The sequence below is a fragment of the Syngnathus floridae genome, chromosome 7 (genome assembly GCF_059516105.1).
Source record: "Syngnathus floridae isolate MCC-2025c chromosome 7, RoL_Sflo_1.0, whole genome shotgun sequence".
Taxonomy (NCBI): Eukaryota; Metazoa; Chordata; class Actinopteri; order Syngnathiformes; family Syngnathidae; genus Syngnathus; species Syngnathus floridae.
The window spans coordinates 12862247-12879151 of record NC_142419.1 but is presented as its reverse complement, the minus strand read 5'-3'; the positions used below and the strand labels follow the sequence as shown (position 1 = coordinate 12879151).

Below are 16905 nucleotides of genomic sequence, written 5' to 3'. Positions count from 1 at the left end.
AATGGTGCGCCTTATAGTCTGGCACGCCTTACATAAGGACAAAGTTTTAAAACGGGCCATTCATTGAAGGTCCGCCTTATAGTCCGGTGCGCCTTATAGTCTGGAAAATACAGTAGTAGCAATGACATATTTATATGGGGAGGATGAAGAGTGCTTCAAAATGTTCACACTCCAAACATCACCCTCCCACGCTACCTTCTGTCAATCTCAACTTTTATCCGCTCTACATTCTGTGACATGAGTTATGACGAGAATACTCATCATGGCTTTAGGACGTCTGTGATTACTTACAGTTGACAATCACATTGACATATTTGACGTCAGGCGTGGCGACATCATTGCTGGCCTTGCATTCGTAGCGACCTGCTTGGGTTCGCATTATACCAACGATGTCCAAGTACTCCTCTCCATCAAGCGGCTCGGCTGTACGGAAAGACACACGGAACATTCAATGAGTCCGAGTGGACTCAATTTTGCCCGGATATTGCTCATTAGCATAAACAGAGAGGTCAAACGTACAGCAAATGACAACAACAGATGAGAATGAAAATAGAGACGACTAAGCAATTGACGTGTGTAATTAAAAACAGCTAATTTAACTTTGAGTAGTCTCGCCTAGTGTGTTACAAAAGTAATAGAATCAAGGCGTGAATGGATGTGATTTACTCTCTAAAGAACCACTTAATGTAGCATTTCCCACATTTTGGACCAAAAGCAGCGACTAAAAAACAACACCCTGAATAAATGTGTATTATCTATTTAATGAAGTGTAATAAAGATAGATTGGGTAATCTTGTCCATTGGGGAAATATGTGTGTGTGCAATATACGTGCGGATGCATTCAAGCTCGGCTTCATAAATATCTCTACGTTGTGTTTGAGCCATGTATGCATGAATGGGCTTGAAGACACTTTGAAGGTTTCCAGGGGACATTGAAAACTGATTCAAAGCGTGCACATTAGAGGAAAGTTCATGAAGCCTGGAATTACACCGCGTCACATCTATATCTCACCGCTAATCTGGAGAAAGGGGCAAGTGTGCGTGACGGCGATGGGGAATGAGGATGATGGAGTATCAAAGGGAAGGAAAATGAAATGATTTGATGGTACATGGTCAAAATTTATGCTATCAAGTGATCACTTATTTGCAGGGAATGATAGACAAGGAGTTTTTTTTCCAACATGAAAGATTCTTTTTATTCTTGCATTACAGCCTTTTTTGCAAACGAGGTAGGTCAGCTTTCTGTCAACCAAAACATTGCTTGCTAAGCAGCCTTTAATCACACATTCTCTTCACATTAAACTGCAGAAAGTCAAAGGGCTGCTGGGGAGATGCAAAGTGAAAGAGAACGGGGATTAATTTGGAGTCCTAAAGGAATTAGACTTCCTCTAAATGGTTGCTGGATACTAATTAGCAGGTGAGTTAAGGTTGCTGTGGAACTTTTCCATGTTGATGTGCCCTATCACTAGAATCAATGGAAAACACGGCAGTGGTGGAAGAGTAACGACTGTGAAACATCAGCTAAGAAATGATTATCATTTGCATATTCTCATGCATCTTTCATCAGCACCATTTTAGCACAGTGCGAAACGAGCATTTATTTCTCACATGCTAACTTATGTTAAATAGCTGATTTGGCTTGGTTTGCATGAAAAACTATTTTTAATTTCTTTCCATGAGTGTGGCTATGCGTTTCGCCGTGTGTGTATATGAGTGTGTAGTTTTGTGTCTTTCTGAAGTCAGTGTGACTGAAAGGATGAGTTGTCACTTATTCACATCGTTTTCATCAACAGATGCCTCACCGTGGCGATAATGATACACTCGGCTAAATTGCGCAACTACAAGTTTAGTTATGATTCATTGCAAGCCCTCAAGTAAAAAAGCAATGGAATTCAAATATAAATCTTCAACTCATGGATGGAAATTTTATATGCTATGCTATCGCAGCGAGGAGGTGTTTGGAAATAAATGCATATGCTCATTGGTTGTGACACTTTGCATTTTGATGTGCTCTTATGTCCCGATTCAGTTGTACAAGGGGAACAACCCGCTTGAGCATCTTTCTCTCAGTCTGACAACAAAACATCCTCTAAACAACTTGGTACTACTGCTGTGTTGCTGACACTGCAAATATAACAGGAGAATAATTTTTGAACTCGAGAAATGAAACACTGTATTGTTTTCAAATTATGGTTGTATTGAAATGACACCTCAGTTATTATGGTCACTTTTTTTGAGGTACACATTCAATAAAAACAGATCCAGATTTGGATCCAAGAACCTGATTATGATCAGAAGTTAATAAATTTGTCCTCAGAGAATGCTAAAGGTACAAACTGCTGGTACAGTTGTTTTCAAAATACCTAATTATGCAAAATTAGCCAAAGTAAGCATGTATCGTGGTTATGGAGTCACTAATTTCCTGTTATAAACATAATATTTATTCATTACCTCAGCTTAATTTGACAATGTTGCACGAGAAGAATCGACTATGTGTTGACCTTTTGTCTCACCCAGGCACAATACCCGTATCGCTTTTCCTCCAGGCTACAGCTACACTTTGGGATTTTCATGACTCCAGGCTTTCGAAATTGCTTAGAGAGTGCAATAGAAAGTGCTGAGATGCTGCATACTACGGCTGAGCTTCATTGTTCAACTAGACCCAGTGGTGAATAACCAGACTGTATAGATTTAAGCCATTTTGTGCTCATTATCTTCCCGGTGTGACACTTACTTAGTGCTTATTGTGAATTACTAAGTGTATGTTTGTTTTGCATGGTGCTTCTCAGAAAGCAAGATGAGGAGCAGAATATGGACGACTACGGATAAAAGATGAAATGATTCAGCAGTAGCGTGAATCTAAGTGTGGACGATTGTTTATATTTGGTCAGTTAATTGGCTCCAGCTAACCCTTAACAAGAAAAGCAATAGAAAAAAAAGATGGATAGATGGCTGAGTGGCACAACAGATGAAGAGAACCTTTTGCAGTCGCCGTGATAAACCAGGAGGGCGATTTTTCTAAACACTCTGCTGTGGCCTGGCTTACCAAAGATGTCAAAGGCACTCAGCATCAAAAGTCCAAAAGCATGCCTTTGCCAAGACCCATTCTAAAAGGGTTTTGACTTCAATATTTAGCTGTATCATAGGGCATAAGTGTTTGGGCTGTGCTCCAAATCTGTTCATTTGGAATAGATTCTGAGTTTAGTCAGACACTAGAGGAGACCTTGAAAGCTGCAGGACTTGCTCAAGGACACAGCAAATATGACTATTGTTGGACACTTAACAATTGGTAAGTGGCTGAAAATGTTTTGCTGACACTTGGTGCTCCTCGTACAATCACGATGAAGTGAAAAAAGAAGACGAGATATTTCATTTTCAAAATGATGGATGTTATTTCATTTTTGTGGGGAAAATAAGTGTGCTTCTTCTATTCCAAAACATTGTTGAATGATTCTGGGGTAACTTGCTGCTTCTGGTTTTCAGTTTGAAATAAGAATCGTATGGTTGTGGCCACCCAATTGCATTCCAATATTTCTGATAAGTGGACAAATATTATGATTCCTGGTGCAATCTTGGGATTGGCTATTCATAAGAATTACTGATTCAGCAAATGTTAAAACATTAAATCAAATTGTGACCTGTCTTTTGTATGTGTTCACATAGACTTTGTTCAAATCTGCTTATTTTTTTAGGTCCTTGTTAGCTGAGCAGGTCTAGACAGCCAAAGTAGTGCTGCAGTGAAACCACAGGCTACCAAACATCATTATTGACACCCCAACATGCTCTCACACTGAATTCAATTCAAGGACGCAAAAAAATTTGAAATAAACACATCTGTAGCATTTGCAAGTCACGAATGTTTCAATTTGAGAAACAATATGAACTTGAAACGTTATTGTTCAAATAATGAGAATAGGAGATTGGACCACTGGGCCTGCAGAGGACTTCATTTTTATTTATTTAATTTGAATGAAAAAATAGGAATATATTGGGCAAGATATCCACAGTGACACACTGAATAATAAGCATTTGGACGGACAAACTTTACCTGAGGGGTTGAGCAGCCGCCAAGTAATTAGCGGGTCCGGCCTGCCGCTAGCCAAGCAGCTGAGTGTAACATTGCTGCCCTCGTTCACTATCATGTCTTCTGACATCTTGTAGATGTTTGCTGGGACTGCAGAGACAAAAAAAAAAAAATCATTTTTGTATGTAAATGTGTTATTTCAAAATACCAACACTCTTATGCCAGCTATTTAAAGTTCAAGCAGGAATACTTAACGATGGACACAAAGAAAGAGAAAAATAAGTTAACCTTGAGTCTTTTTGTAAGAAGAAAGGTTTCTGATAATGACATTTTTTTGCACTTTCAAAACATTTTGAGGGTGAAGCACTTTCACTCACCATATGTTTAATTTTCTGCTTGAGGACACAAATGCTAGGAAAGCGCCAGATGATCGTATAGTTCCTCTCAAGTCTTTAAACAAATGGTAGAGATTGGATTGTTGGAAGGGATTTTTTTTTTGTTGCAATGTGTGTAAATGGATTTACAAAAATAAACAATCGATTAATGCTAATCACATAATCTGTGGCTTGTTTGTTCTTGATGATGACTTTGGATTTTGGATAAAAATTGAACACATTTATCATTTTTGATTGTTTCTCAGACTTTTTTTTCCCCTGCAATTTGAAAAACTGAACACACATCACATCACATTGTCAAGACATCATTTACAGTTTGCTGGATAAAACCATAAAAGCATTCTCAGAAATTGACGCAACTTTTCCGATTCAGAGCAAATACCAAGGATAAAAAGCACACAGAATTCAGCCACACCAGGATATAAATGCGAAAGCGCATACACAGGTAGTCGCAACAAAAATTGATTCCCTTTTTGAAGTTATGACCACCACACACTGACATGACCTTTCCTAGTTCATTTCACACGTCTACATATTGCACCATTCCCTCCTAGAGTTGCAGACAACTCTGTGATTTTCAGACATATTGGCCAAAATGGCCAAGGGGAATCCATCTGTCTGACAGTCCGGGTCACTTACAGAAAAGATAAAAGACGCAGGCAAAGGTTGCTGGTGAGTTCAAGCAAAGAGCAACGGTGATGAAATCTCAAATAGCCGCCATCCGTATTAAAGATTAAACCAAGGTTATGCTGGCCGCTAATGATGACTACTTTTTCAAATATGGCCAGAGTGTTTCACCCGCAGTCATTGTCAATACCCCTGTTGTCATATGTGTCAATGGAATGGCCCCATTTAAATGCATGAGAGGACCTCTTGCAGCCAGCATAAAGAAGATTAAAGAGGATTGCAGTTTTATTTTCAGGAGATCCGGTCTACGCTCGAGGAGGAGGGGGAAAAAAAAAGAGAGAGGAAACGTGACTTGTTGCTTTCATTAAAACTTCAAGGAGTTTCATTATGAGGGTTAGAAGACAAAGGACAATTGGAGTACATACTTCTCCCTTGAGGGCTTATGAAGATTGTTGTGCTTAGCTGTTGCGCAAGACTCGATATTTAAAACAGATATTGTGGACTTTGGATATCTTAATAATACTTAAAGGCAACATATGGTACTGGATAATCTTAAAATTGTATCACTGCAACTTGTACCAATAATTGGAATAAATCAGTGGTCCCCAACCACCGGTCCGTGGCCTGGTAAGTGGTTCAGGGCCAAAATCATTTGTAATTTTTTTTTTTTTTTGCCATATCGCCTGGTCCTATCAAAATAAGAGAAAACGTGCACCCAAAAAAATGTTAAAAGTTTGCATGCCATGTTTTTGTAGTGCACTTTAATCAATTGAGTTTAGTTTAATAAAAAGTTTGAATGCCACGTTTTTGTAGTGCACTTTAATCAGTTGGGTTTAGTTTAATAAAAAACTGCAAATAATTTTAATAACTTCTAAAGTGCATTCCAACTACATTGGAATTGGCTTTTGTAGTCGTAATGCCAAAATTCTCTTTGTGAATATTTACTTTCCATTGCAGCAGTTATGGGCCATTGGGAAAGCTGGTGAAAATGAAAGCTGAGCTGACACATGGAGCATATTGGGCTGCACACTCTATTGGATCCATATCTTCATCCCTTCATTTCAATAACATAAAGTAGTGGCAGCCAAATATGCCCACCTCAGAAATTTCTCCATTAGATGACTTTCCAGAATCATATTGACAATGGAAACTGTGACACCACTTGACCTTTCCACTGTAAATTCTTAATATGCTGCCGACCGTCTTTTGTCATTGTGCTATTAGCAGGAGTACATTCATGTTAAAGGATTAGTAAAGTGCCATGAGCCATTTCATGTGACGCATAATCGTTGGAATGTCTTTGAAATTCAATATAATGCAAACTTCAGTGAAAGACCATAGACGGCTCTTTCAGCAAGCAAAGGCTATTATGACAAATTCAATGAGTTCCAGAATGAACCACATTTTGCCCATAGCAAAACAAGCAATAATGTGCACATGTATGATCATATAACAGTAGGCACATTATCTCAAACAAAAAGACCAGCGCTCAATAAAGTGAAAAAAAAAATGGAAGAAGTCAGGCATTAGGAAGTAGGGGGTCAAGATGGTGGAGGAGGGAAGTGGCTTCAAAAGCATCACTTGAAAGGTTCCGTTGTCCCATGATAATTCATAAAAGGTCACTTTACTTCCTGGCTGCCCAGTAGAGGGGACAGACACATATTTGAGCACACAAGCAATGCGACCCACCCGCCGGGGTCATGCACAGGAGAGTTTGGATGATTTGCTCCATAAATAGAACGACAGGTTGAGGAAAAAAAAAAAAGTTTGTTTGTCTCCTTAGGTCTGAATCATTGTGATGTTAGTTTCACAGAATTGAAATATAAATCAGATGGATATTCAGTTATTTTCTGCTGCATATCCTGTTTATGATCACAGGTGGATTGTAGTCTACATCTTGTTTATGTCCTCGGAGGCTCTGTAGTTTTGAGAAGCATGTTCCTTTAAGTGTTCTGTGAAATAGCCCGTATGCCAAAATGGTGAAGTTGGCGCTACAATAATATCGATTTGGCTGCTCACTAAGAATCATCATCAGCCATCATCAGCTCTGTTCTAATCATGGACGGCCAAAACTGTAAACAAGGCAAGAGAATTTATTTTTCTTAAATAAATAAATAAATAAATAAATAAATAAATAAATAAATAAATAAATGAAGTGTCTGAACGTAAGAACTTTTAATCTATCGAATTAAATAGATTAAATTAAATTTAAATAGCAGCATAAAATATGAATAAACTGTGTTCGAATGGCATTTTTGAGTCTTGTATAATATTAAGTGTCCGTACAACTATAGCTTTAACAAATATAACACAACATGGAAAAAATAAAAACAAATTCTCATGCACCCACACATACATGCACCCACACATACACACACCCACACATACATGCACTTGGCCTGGCCTACATTTCATAAAGATCTAATTGGATTGGTCCGAAAACAGGCTGTTAAATCAGGATTCGTGTCAGGCATAGTGCCCCCTGGTGCTTCCTCGTCTGATCCCCCCTCAGTTCACTTTTTCCTTGCACGGCAAATTTACTTTGTCTGATCATTTGTTTTCCAATTATTTCACTATCCCTGTAAGCAGAAAATTGTCAGGTTTGGTTATATGGGGGTCCGTTACTGGGGGCTATATTGTGGATAGTGGAAATGCATATACACATGAAACTAAATGTCACACAAATATATTTCCAGTAATTACTGGAAATGTGCTTCGACAAAATTGAATCCAAAACTCGTGTAAAAAGATGAACATCACTACAGCACTAAAATCGAATGTGACTGAGAGACACAGCAGAGGACAAAATAGCAGGGAATTAAGGAGAAATAATCAATGTTTGCTTATAGCTGTCGCATTAGCTGATAAATGAGGCTCTTGGCAGAGTGTGGAGGTGGACACAAGACATTCAATGATCAAGGAGTTAATAAGCCGGCACAATGGATTCAATGAAGACAGGGCAATTTGTTGCCATGGATCGCAGAGAGAAGCATCGATTCACATATTGACCTTTAAATACACAAACAATAGTTCATATTCTTGCTCATACAATACGGTCAGCTGTTGCGTATGTTGAAGTCTATCTGTATGGTAAGTTCTTGATATATTAATATATAATCAGAGGTCTTCATTTGAAATAAAAATGAGTGTGGACAGTAAATACAATTTCTAATTTGACACAATTTAACTTTTAATAAGTTATGTATCTGTACTTCTTTTTTTTTTGCTTTAAACTTTAACTTAATAAAGCTTACCTTGCACAATGAGGTAGACCAGTGAGGGTCGAGGCCGCTGCTTTGTCTGTATGGAGCAAGTGTACGACCCTTCATCATAAATATCCACCTACACAATAATGCATCATGTTAGTTGTTTATATTTAATATTTTTAAATAAGATGCAGATGATTAATGTCCTTGAGTCAAAATCCAATTAAAATAACCACAAGAAATGAATGAAGACTCTTGCAACGTTATGAAGAAGCGTTCAGGGCATTTTCAAATCTTGCTAAGTTATGCAACCAGCCCTAAATAAACACACAAAGCTCTTTTCTTCACAGTCATGCATATTGTCTCCTCTATATCGTCACCTCTTGGGTCATTATTACCTTCTGTATGCGTAGGCTGTACTCAAGTTGTCCTTTGGTAACTAGATCGACTCTGGGGTCCAGAGACCACTTGTCCTCACCGGCAAAGATAATGTTGGATCGATTGAGCCAGGCCACCTTGGAGGTTTTGTCATCAACATAACACCTGTGGGAACGTCAAGAAGAAGTGAGGAGAGGAACGAAAGACTCGGAATGGAATCTGGAAGTGGATTTACATGCAAATTTCAGAGTTGACTCCTTTTAGTTAGGTTACCTTAAAATTATTTTCTGTTTATTTATTTGCTTTGTCTTGTTTGTTTTTCCTCAGTTCTACAATCTACAAAGTTTCTGGCAAATGTATTTTTTAAGCAGGGAATGTAATTTAATTTGCAACACACTCATCAATTATGCATGTCTCTCCCGAGACTATAGGTGCATTTTTTTTTTTATTTGACTTTATCTGTTGAGAGCTACAACAAGCAAGGGCAGAGCAGATTAAGGTGAAAAAATATCTCCTTTTGTCACGATCACAGGCAAATAAACTTTGAAACCAGCCCGTATCATTTGCATGCAAGTCAGCGTTACACCACCACATTATTATCGTGCCTGACAATATTTTGTGAAGGAACTGAAACTATTTGGTTTGATTTTCATTGGCCATTTGCAACAAACAAACAAGAACAATTAGATTTTTCATTGCGAGTGCATCCACTGTGTCAATAGCTAATGAGATGTTTCCCCACCAGCACTCGCAAGTCCATTTCGAATAATTCCCGTATAGCTTTGTGGTTAATTTTGTTTTGTTCCATGTGATGAAAAACACACTGACACGCTTCTGCGGTGGTCTAATTGGTTCTCTTATTTTAATGTGTGTTTTTAGATTTAGCGGAGTTTACGAGCTTTGGTTAAGAATCCCTAAAAAATAACAAGTATCACGGCGCTGCATATTTTTTGATGAAGATTCGATTCAAATAAATGACTCTCAGAATTACAATACGAGTCAGAGCCGAAACTGCTTCCATTATCATTTCCAATGAAGAAGCTTGTTTTTATACCTTCATACTGCAGTAATCAGCGTTTCTCCCTTGTGGGCTCATTTTCCACATCCGATTAATTGGGTTCATAAGGATTCCATTTGATGCGGCAGCTACTAATTATCTCATTTTATTTGTGTTGTCGAACTTGAAAGGTTAATTCATGGAGGGTTCAGCATATCAAACATGCAACTGACAGGAAATGAAAAGGTTAGCGTGTTCCTCTGTGATTGTCTGTGATGGAAAAGGCCGAAATTACAATGGATGCGGGATTTGGAGAAAAAAAAATGTTCGAAATTTGCTATGTGGTTTAAAACAAGACCCACTATATGACCTCATCATAACTCTTAGGTTGCCGCAGTCCATTTTGTGTTGACGACAACAAAAGCGCTTCAATTGATCCCCCGAGTGTGTGGAAGGCGAAATCAAGTTTGCCACTGCATCAAACTGCACAAACTTATGTTTAGAATGTTTAAACTAATACAAAGACAATGCTGTGCTAATAAACTTTATACAACATTGAGCTCAGTATCAACTACTAAACCTCAGAGAGCGAGTGGATTGCATGGGGCAGAAATGATTGTTGAAGAATTTATTTTGACATTAATTCCCTTTAAGCCCGACTTACAAAGGCTCATGCTGAGTATACATTTTCACACAATAGACAACCTTCTGATCTAAAAAAATAACAAAAATGCTGAGATGAAGACAGCTGCTTTTCCTCATTAATGTCTAATCAGGCTGTTCTTGACAGAAATGGTGACCAGAAATGTAGACTTGAAAACTGCAAGGGTGGATCAATGCCTGTCATTCATGAAACTACATTCCTCACTGAAATAAAATAAATAAAATATAAATAAAATACATTGTCACACTGTGTTGTTGTCATGCATTAAGGCAGTGAAGCCAGTCATTCCTTTTGTGCACAAGAATCAAACTAGAGGCCCGGGGGCCGTATCTGGCCCATCGCATCATTTTATGTGGCCTGTGAAACCAAATCACGTCTGTCATGAGTCATGACCCTCGCTAAAATCTTGACCAAAATATGTCATGTGCAATAAATAATTCAGATCTTTTTTTTTTTACAATAACTTGAACAATAATTGAAGAAACTGCTATAATTGACATTGAATTTCAAATCTCGAAACCTATCGATTTTTTTAGTAGAATGTGATAATTCGATGGGACGATTGAATATTTATTTTGTCTCCCGGTCATAACAGCCCTCCACGGGAAGCTGCATTTACAAAGTGGCCCTCGACCAAACTAAGTTTGCCTTTGCTCCCAAACATTATCATTCATTCCTCCTATTATGGATTCATTTTGTTATCCATTCATTCCTCGTTCTAAACCGCTAGAATTTTGAGCAGGAAACTGTTTCACTTTGAATATTACAAAACATTTTGTGTCGCTCATACCAATGAAGCTCCTCTTAAGGGAGACAGGGAAGTGTGTGATGACAAGTCGATGTGACAGAAAGGGGGGGGGGGGGGGGGCAAAAGAGAGACAGTGACAAGAGATGGAGAGCTTGGGTCTCTGTCAGTGCCTTGCGGCAATGTAAACCACAGAAGGGAAAGTGAATTGAAAGGCGTGAGACTTGAAGTGGAGGATGATGCATGGTCAAACGACAGCTTGAAACTCAAATGAAAAGAGATGTTAAGAAAAAAAATCATTCGGATATGCAAATATATATTAGATTGAGACTTAGAAGCACACTACATATAAAACACAAAATACATTACTTGAATTTATGTTCATTCTTAAGTTTTCTTCTTTTCTATATGGGTCGACAGCTCTGGTAATGCAATTGAGGCTCGCTTCTGCCCATCCTTGAGATTTCTTCCAAATGGTAGTTGAGTGACTTTCACAATTTGCAGTTTCCAACATTTTTCTTTCTTTTAATGGAACTCTTGAGAGCAAAGCTGCACTGATGATAATCTTGCCAGATGGAAGAAGCAGTAAAGCTCTATAGAAGCATTTTTTTTTCTTTTGTTCGGGAAAGGAGAAAATAGTTCCTTGTGCCTTGTGGAAAAAAATGACAAATGCTTCGAGATGTGTTGTTTTGAATGAATAGCTTTACAAAATGTAGCAGGGGGCTGTTTTGTAAACTGCTTCTGGGAACCGGCAAGTAATAAGGTGTGTTCTAAAACAATTCACTTCAGTTAGCAATTAAAATATTTCTCAGAAACTGTGCTTGGAGAAGCTATGATGACTTGCTAATTGTATGAAGAACACTTCATATAAAGATGATATAGGACGGCTATTATTTTGGACGAGAGAATTTTTAAGGGTGACACATAGATTTTAAGATTAAATTTGGCCTTGAGTCAGAACTGTGAAAGAAAAAAAGAAGGTCGTAAAGACATTCACTGTCTCCTGGAGACGTTCAGAAAATGGAGAAAATAAGTTTTTTAACCTCCAAGAACTAGCTTCACTTTATCTTCTATTTCTAGATCCAATTCCATTGACTGCAAGCCTCTATTATAATGTCAAATGTGTCATTGAACATATCCCCCAACGAAAATTAAATAAATCCACGACGTGCCATAGATAAAAAAAAAGATTAGTGAAAGAATTTGAAGTTTACTTCAAAATTCAATCTCTCAGCATTATAGTAAAAAACTTTAAGACAGAAAACTGAACCCAATGGCTGCTAGAAGAGAAAGCGAGAGACTGCAAACCAAACACTAAACAAAACAAATGAACCCACAAATTCAAGCTCATTTAAAAATCAATCAGAGCCATCACCTCAGCGACTTCCTCATGACACCTCGCTCCGTCTCTCTTTCGTTCTCTTTGCGCACTGCTGCTGCTTCAGCCTCCGGTGATTGGAACCTCTGAGCCATTACATTGATACGGAGGAATGAACTGAATAAGGAAATGGATACACACTTTGTTTTCAAATGACTATTGTTTCATCAAGCCTAAGAGGATGTGGAGGGACAGCCAGTGCGAGGTTTTGTTTTCCGATAGGTCTGAACTCAACGTGGAACTACAGGTGCGAAATATGGCTCAGACTTTGGCACCAAAAACCAAATTAGGTATATCTTATAGTGAACTGCATTGAACCCAATAAGCAATTTTCCTTCTATGATGTCACGACAGTCTTTAGCGTTGTCAACGTTTAGGTGCGAAAGTTGAGAAGGTGTGTTACATTTGGTGTTATGCTCTCACAGCCTTTCATAATTGTCGCTTGGAGTTTAAAATGTAACCTCATGGCAAATATTTTGTTGTGTAAGAAAAAATATTTCAGATGTGCATTAGACTCAGATAGCATGTCACGATCAAATGTAGCAACTATCTGGAAGAATTTTTTTTTTGGCAGAGCTTCCATCTGGAACATTTTAGAAGCCTTTCTTAGGAGACCTCCTCACTTCTAGTTTTTACCAGGCTCTTGAGTTCCTGTGAAAACTACAAATCTTTTTGTGTAAATATATCTAAGTGTCTGTGCAGGGACACGAGGGTGCTGGAATGTTCAGCAAACCGCTAATGGACCATGTTACAGTGTCTCGTTGAGAAAACAACAGATGGGGGACATCTGAGCTCAAGTCTTTAGCTAGTCCATAATTTATAGAACGCATTCCACATTTTTATTCTTGCTTCCATCGTTTCTACCACATCTATAATACAGTGTTACGCTTGTTGGGTAAATTCTCAAGTGGTATCTCAGAGCACATGGATCAGAAACATTCTTAAGGTCCACATGGACACATTTCAAGAAGAATGTTGCATTGTTCATTGTGTACACTCAACATCTTTTTTAATATAAGCAAAAGAAACCAACGGGGGGACGAGACAACCAAAAAATGCAAATGTCTTATCAGCAAAAATAATTGAAGCTGGAGTTTGTCTTTTACAACGAAGCTTCATCAAGGTTCAAGGGACATGTTTTTATGGACTGGTGAGACCTTACACCAATATGATGGAAATGCTAAACTTTGAAGAAAGAAAACATCTTCTCAAGATCCCAAGTTCATCTGTGAAACCGAGATATTGATTTCTTATCTCATGTTCATCTCCAAGTCAAAGGCAAATGTTTCACAGGAAAAAGAAGTAATGGGCTTAAGAGGTTTTAAACGTTTTCCGCACAGACTACAAAGGAGACTTCCAAATATTTAATTAAGTGATTGATGTTTCTCTAAAGAGGTCCACTAACTAATCAGATACAAAACATTAAAACACACCTCCAGTTATGTTAAAAATAATTGCCCACAATAACTTACATGTAGCCTCATCACTCAACAAGCGGGAAATAATTAATTCCATTAGTCTGTTATCGAAAGTGGTTTCCATATTTGATATTCTGGCTTCGGGGGGGGGGGAGGCAGACCCTGGAGAGAGTCAGACTTGACAAGTTCCAGCTCCACATGGTTGCATTTAATTAGGAGGGGAACTATCAATCTACTTTATTTAGCAGACTCATGATAGGATGTGTGGGAGGGGAGGGGGGGGTGCTTATATCAACTGATTTCCCTCTTTAATCAGGGCTAATCTTCAATCACTTCCACATCGCAATCCAAGGTTATTAATTTCAGAACGTGTATAGCTGCTCAACAGGGCATTTCATGATACTAACTTTTATACCAACAACTAGTAATAGAAAGAATTGCATGAGGGACACTACATCAGCCTTTAATGGATTCTTAATTTGTTGGGGTGGATTTCTGGATTCCTTGCAGCTTTTACGTGTTGGCGTTCGAGGAGTCCCTTGATTTCTGTGACCCGGGGGCTCGCCTCGCCAGCCTGTGTTGATTCCCGTGGGAGTAACTTGCTGCATTGGTGGTCATCAAAGGCCAATACATCAGCCACTGCGGGCTTTAGTGGCAGTCAGAATGGGTAGTGCATCAATATTGGCAGCCACAATTGCTTGAACAATAAAACAAGCATAAGGCAATATTGCTTTCACTAGTATTGGATACAATGTTATGTTAAAATGTATCTGATGCTCTCGCTTGTTCAGCCTTACTGATCTCGAAATTCATACACAAGATGAGACTATGTTCTGATCCAAAAGATAGTGACCGTTTTTTTTTGTAATATTTTGAAGAAAGACTGTTTTTTCCATGCAAAGTTGTAATTCAGATTAGAGAGAGCGAGAGATTATAGGCGATCTGCAGGATTATTACAGGGATCACTGGCCCTGGCAAGTTAAATGAGCCAGGACATTTGTTGCCATGACTTATGTAACACTGCACATATGCATTTGCAAGAATTGTCTCTTGCTATTCCTGTGCAGTAAACACTAAGTCAGAGGAAAAAGTCTTAAAAATTAAATCCACACCCAAAGCAGGTTCTGGTTCTTTAACCCCAACTGGCATAACCCTGAACAGAATATGTTGGATGTAAAATTGATGAATGAATAGAAATTGTTGAACATTTCATCTGTCAATGGGTCTATGGTCTACTCTAGTGTAGCATTTGAGTAAGGCCTAACCAGGATCATCTTGAAATAGACTACTCGCAAATCTAACTTCAATCCTTGCCTTTAATACCTTTTAATCCTGTTATGTGTCCAAACTACGGGGAGCGTGTGTAAAGGTGAATTAAACTGTGTTCTGTTGACCGTAAGAAGTAATCACCCACCACTTTGACTCTCCCTGATCTTCTTTTGTGTACTTTAAATACAGCAAAAGCGTATGAGAGCCCTCAAGTTCATTTATCTCCAACGATTGTTTGAAATCCCACTCACATTTCTCACACGCTTAACAAAAACAAGTCGTCTTTTGCCAAGAATTCTTCAATGTTGAAGCAGAAACAAAACAACCCTTAATCTTTCTACCTGCAACTATACAAACAGGATTAGTCCCAGTTTTTCCCCCTAAATTCTCTAAAAGAAATACGTCAAATCCAGGGCTACTCACTGATCCACTGGTATTGGTCTAACCCTCTGTTTCATGTCCTAAATACACTGCTGCGCTTATCTAAATGAACAGCTCTGGTCTGGCGGCGAAGCACTTCAATCCCAGACGTGTGTACCCGTCAACATACTGCCAAGCGTAGAGAAAAGCTGAATATAGCGCAAATCCCATCCATGTTCCACATGCTTGCCTACAGTAGCTATTAGAAAAAAAAAAAAATATTCAAGTTGAGGGAAAATTTTGAATTTATGACCCCAAACTCCAGTTCTGCTAGCCAAACAATCCTAAATAGGTATTTTAATTATAATAAGCTAACTTTTAAATAAACAAATAAATAAATACATAAACGAACGAATGAATAAACAAATAAATGAATAAATAAATGAATAAATAAATAATAGAGATGTTGCTGAGGTGTTTTCTTTATTAGCCAATTGTGTAATTATTGTGTGTAATTAACTTAGAATGCTGATGCATTGTGATCTTCAGCCAACAATTGCACCACAGACGGCACACGTAAAAAAAAAAAAACACACACACAAGCAATCAATCTCACTGACAACTTCTACTGGGCATTATTGGAAAGAAGAAAGTGACAGGGGAAAATCAATAGGGCAGCAACCAACTTGAAATAGCTGCTGATATGCTGTCACATGCCATTTCCCACACATGCACTACTCTGAAAGTGGACCAGGGAAAAAAAGAAAATAATAGTATGGCTTATGTGATCGGACTATTTTCCAATTACAGTGTCAACCAGCATGCTAAGTGACTAAGAGGTGTGTGTGTGAGTGTGTGTAAGTATGTATACTGTATGAAAGCAAGCGCAATCTACAAACATCAATGTAAGAATGACACTGGTTATGCTATCCCTCACTTTTCCTAAGGAAATCTTTTCTTTTTTAATAATGAGGAAAAAAATCTGGCAGGGAACAAGTGACGAAGTCAAAGAAATGACATTTGGGTGTCAAGTCTGGCTGAGCATGACAAGATGTTGACTCTCAGAGGTCAGTTTCATCTTGGTGATTGGTTCTCCTCCATTGCCAACCTCTTCACCTCTCATCCTACTTATCGTCTCCTTGGTGTGTGACAATGGTTCTTCGCATCCTCTCCCACACTGACCTTCTCAAGACTAGATTGGAAGATAACAGATGACTATACTGGAAAAATAATGTGAGTTTAAAGGACAAAAGTAAGTTATGATTGAGCTGCTGTTTGCTGTTAAACCATGTACCATCAAAAGGAAACAAACGTGTTTTCAGGATTCACTTGTCGGTTCTCTACAACCCAAGAGTGAAGAGACAGAAGATGAGAAGTGACGGATGTCGACGTTAGTACGTCTGCAGTCATCCTTCACCTTGTACAAATGATGACCATCAATGTG

The 16905-nt window shown here is 38.3% G+C and overlaps 1 protein-coding gene across 7 annotated transcripts in view; it reads right to left on the bottom strand.

The window, feature by feature from the left end:
• Positions 1–16905, bottom strand: part of lsamp (limbic system associated membrane protein) — a 140733-nt gene that overhangs the window by 6894 nt on the left and 116934 nt on the right. For all 7 annotated transcript variants that reach the window (XM_088381508.1, XM_088381511.1, XM_088381514.1 and 4 more), the window contains 4 exons: positions 8651–8795; positions 8301–8388; positions 4049–4174; positions 292–423 (listed from right to left, as the gene is read on the bottom strand). In XM_088381508.1, the coding sequence (XP_088237634.1) occupies positions 292–423; positions 4049–4174; positions 8301–8388; positions 8651–8795 (491 nt within the window). The remainder of the gene's footprint in view (positions 1–291; positions 424–4048; positions 4175–8300; positions 8389–8650; positions 8796–16905) is intronic.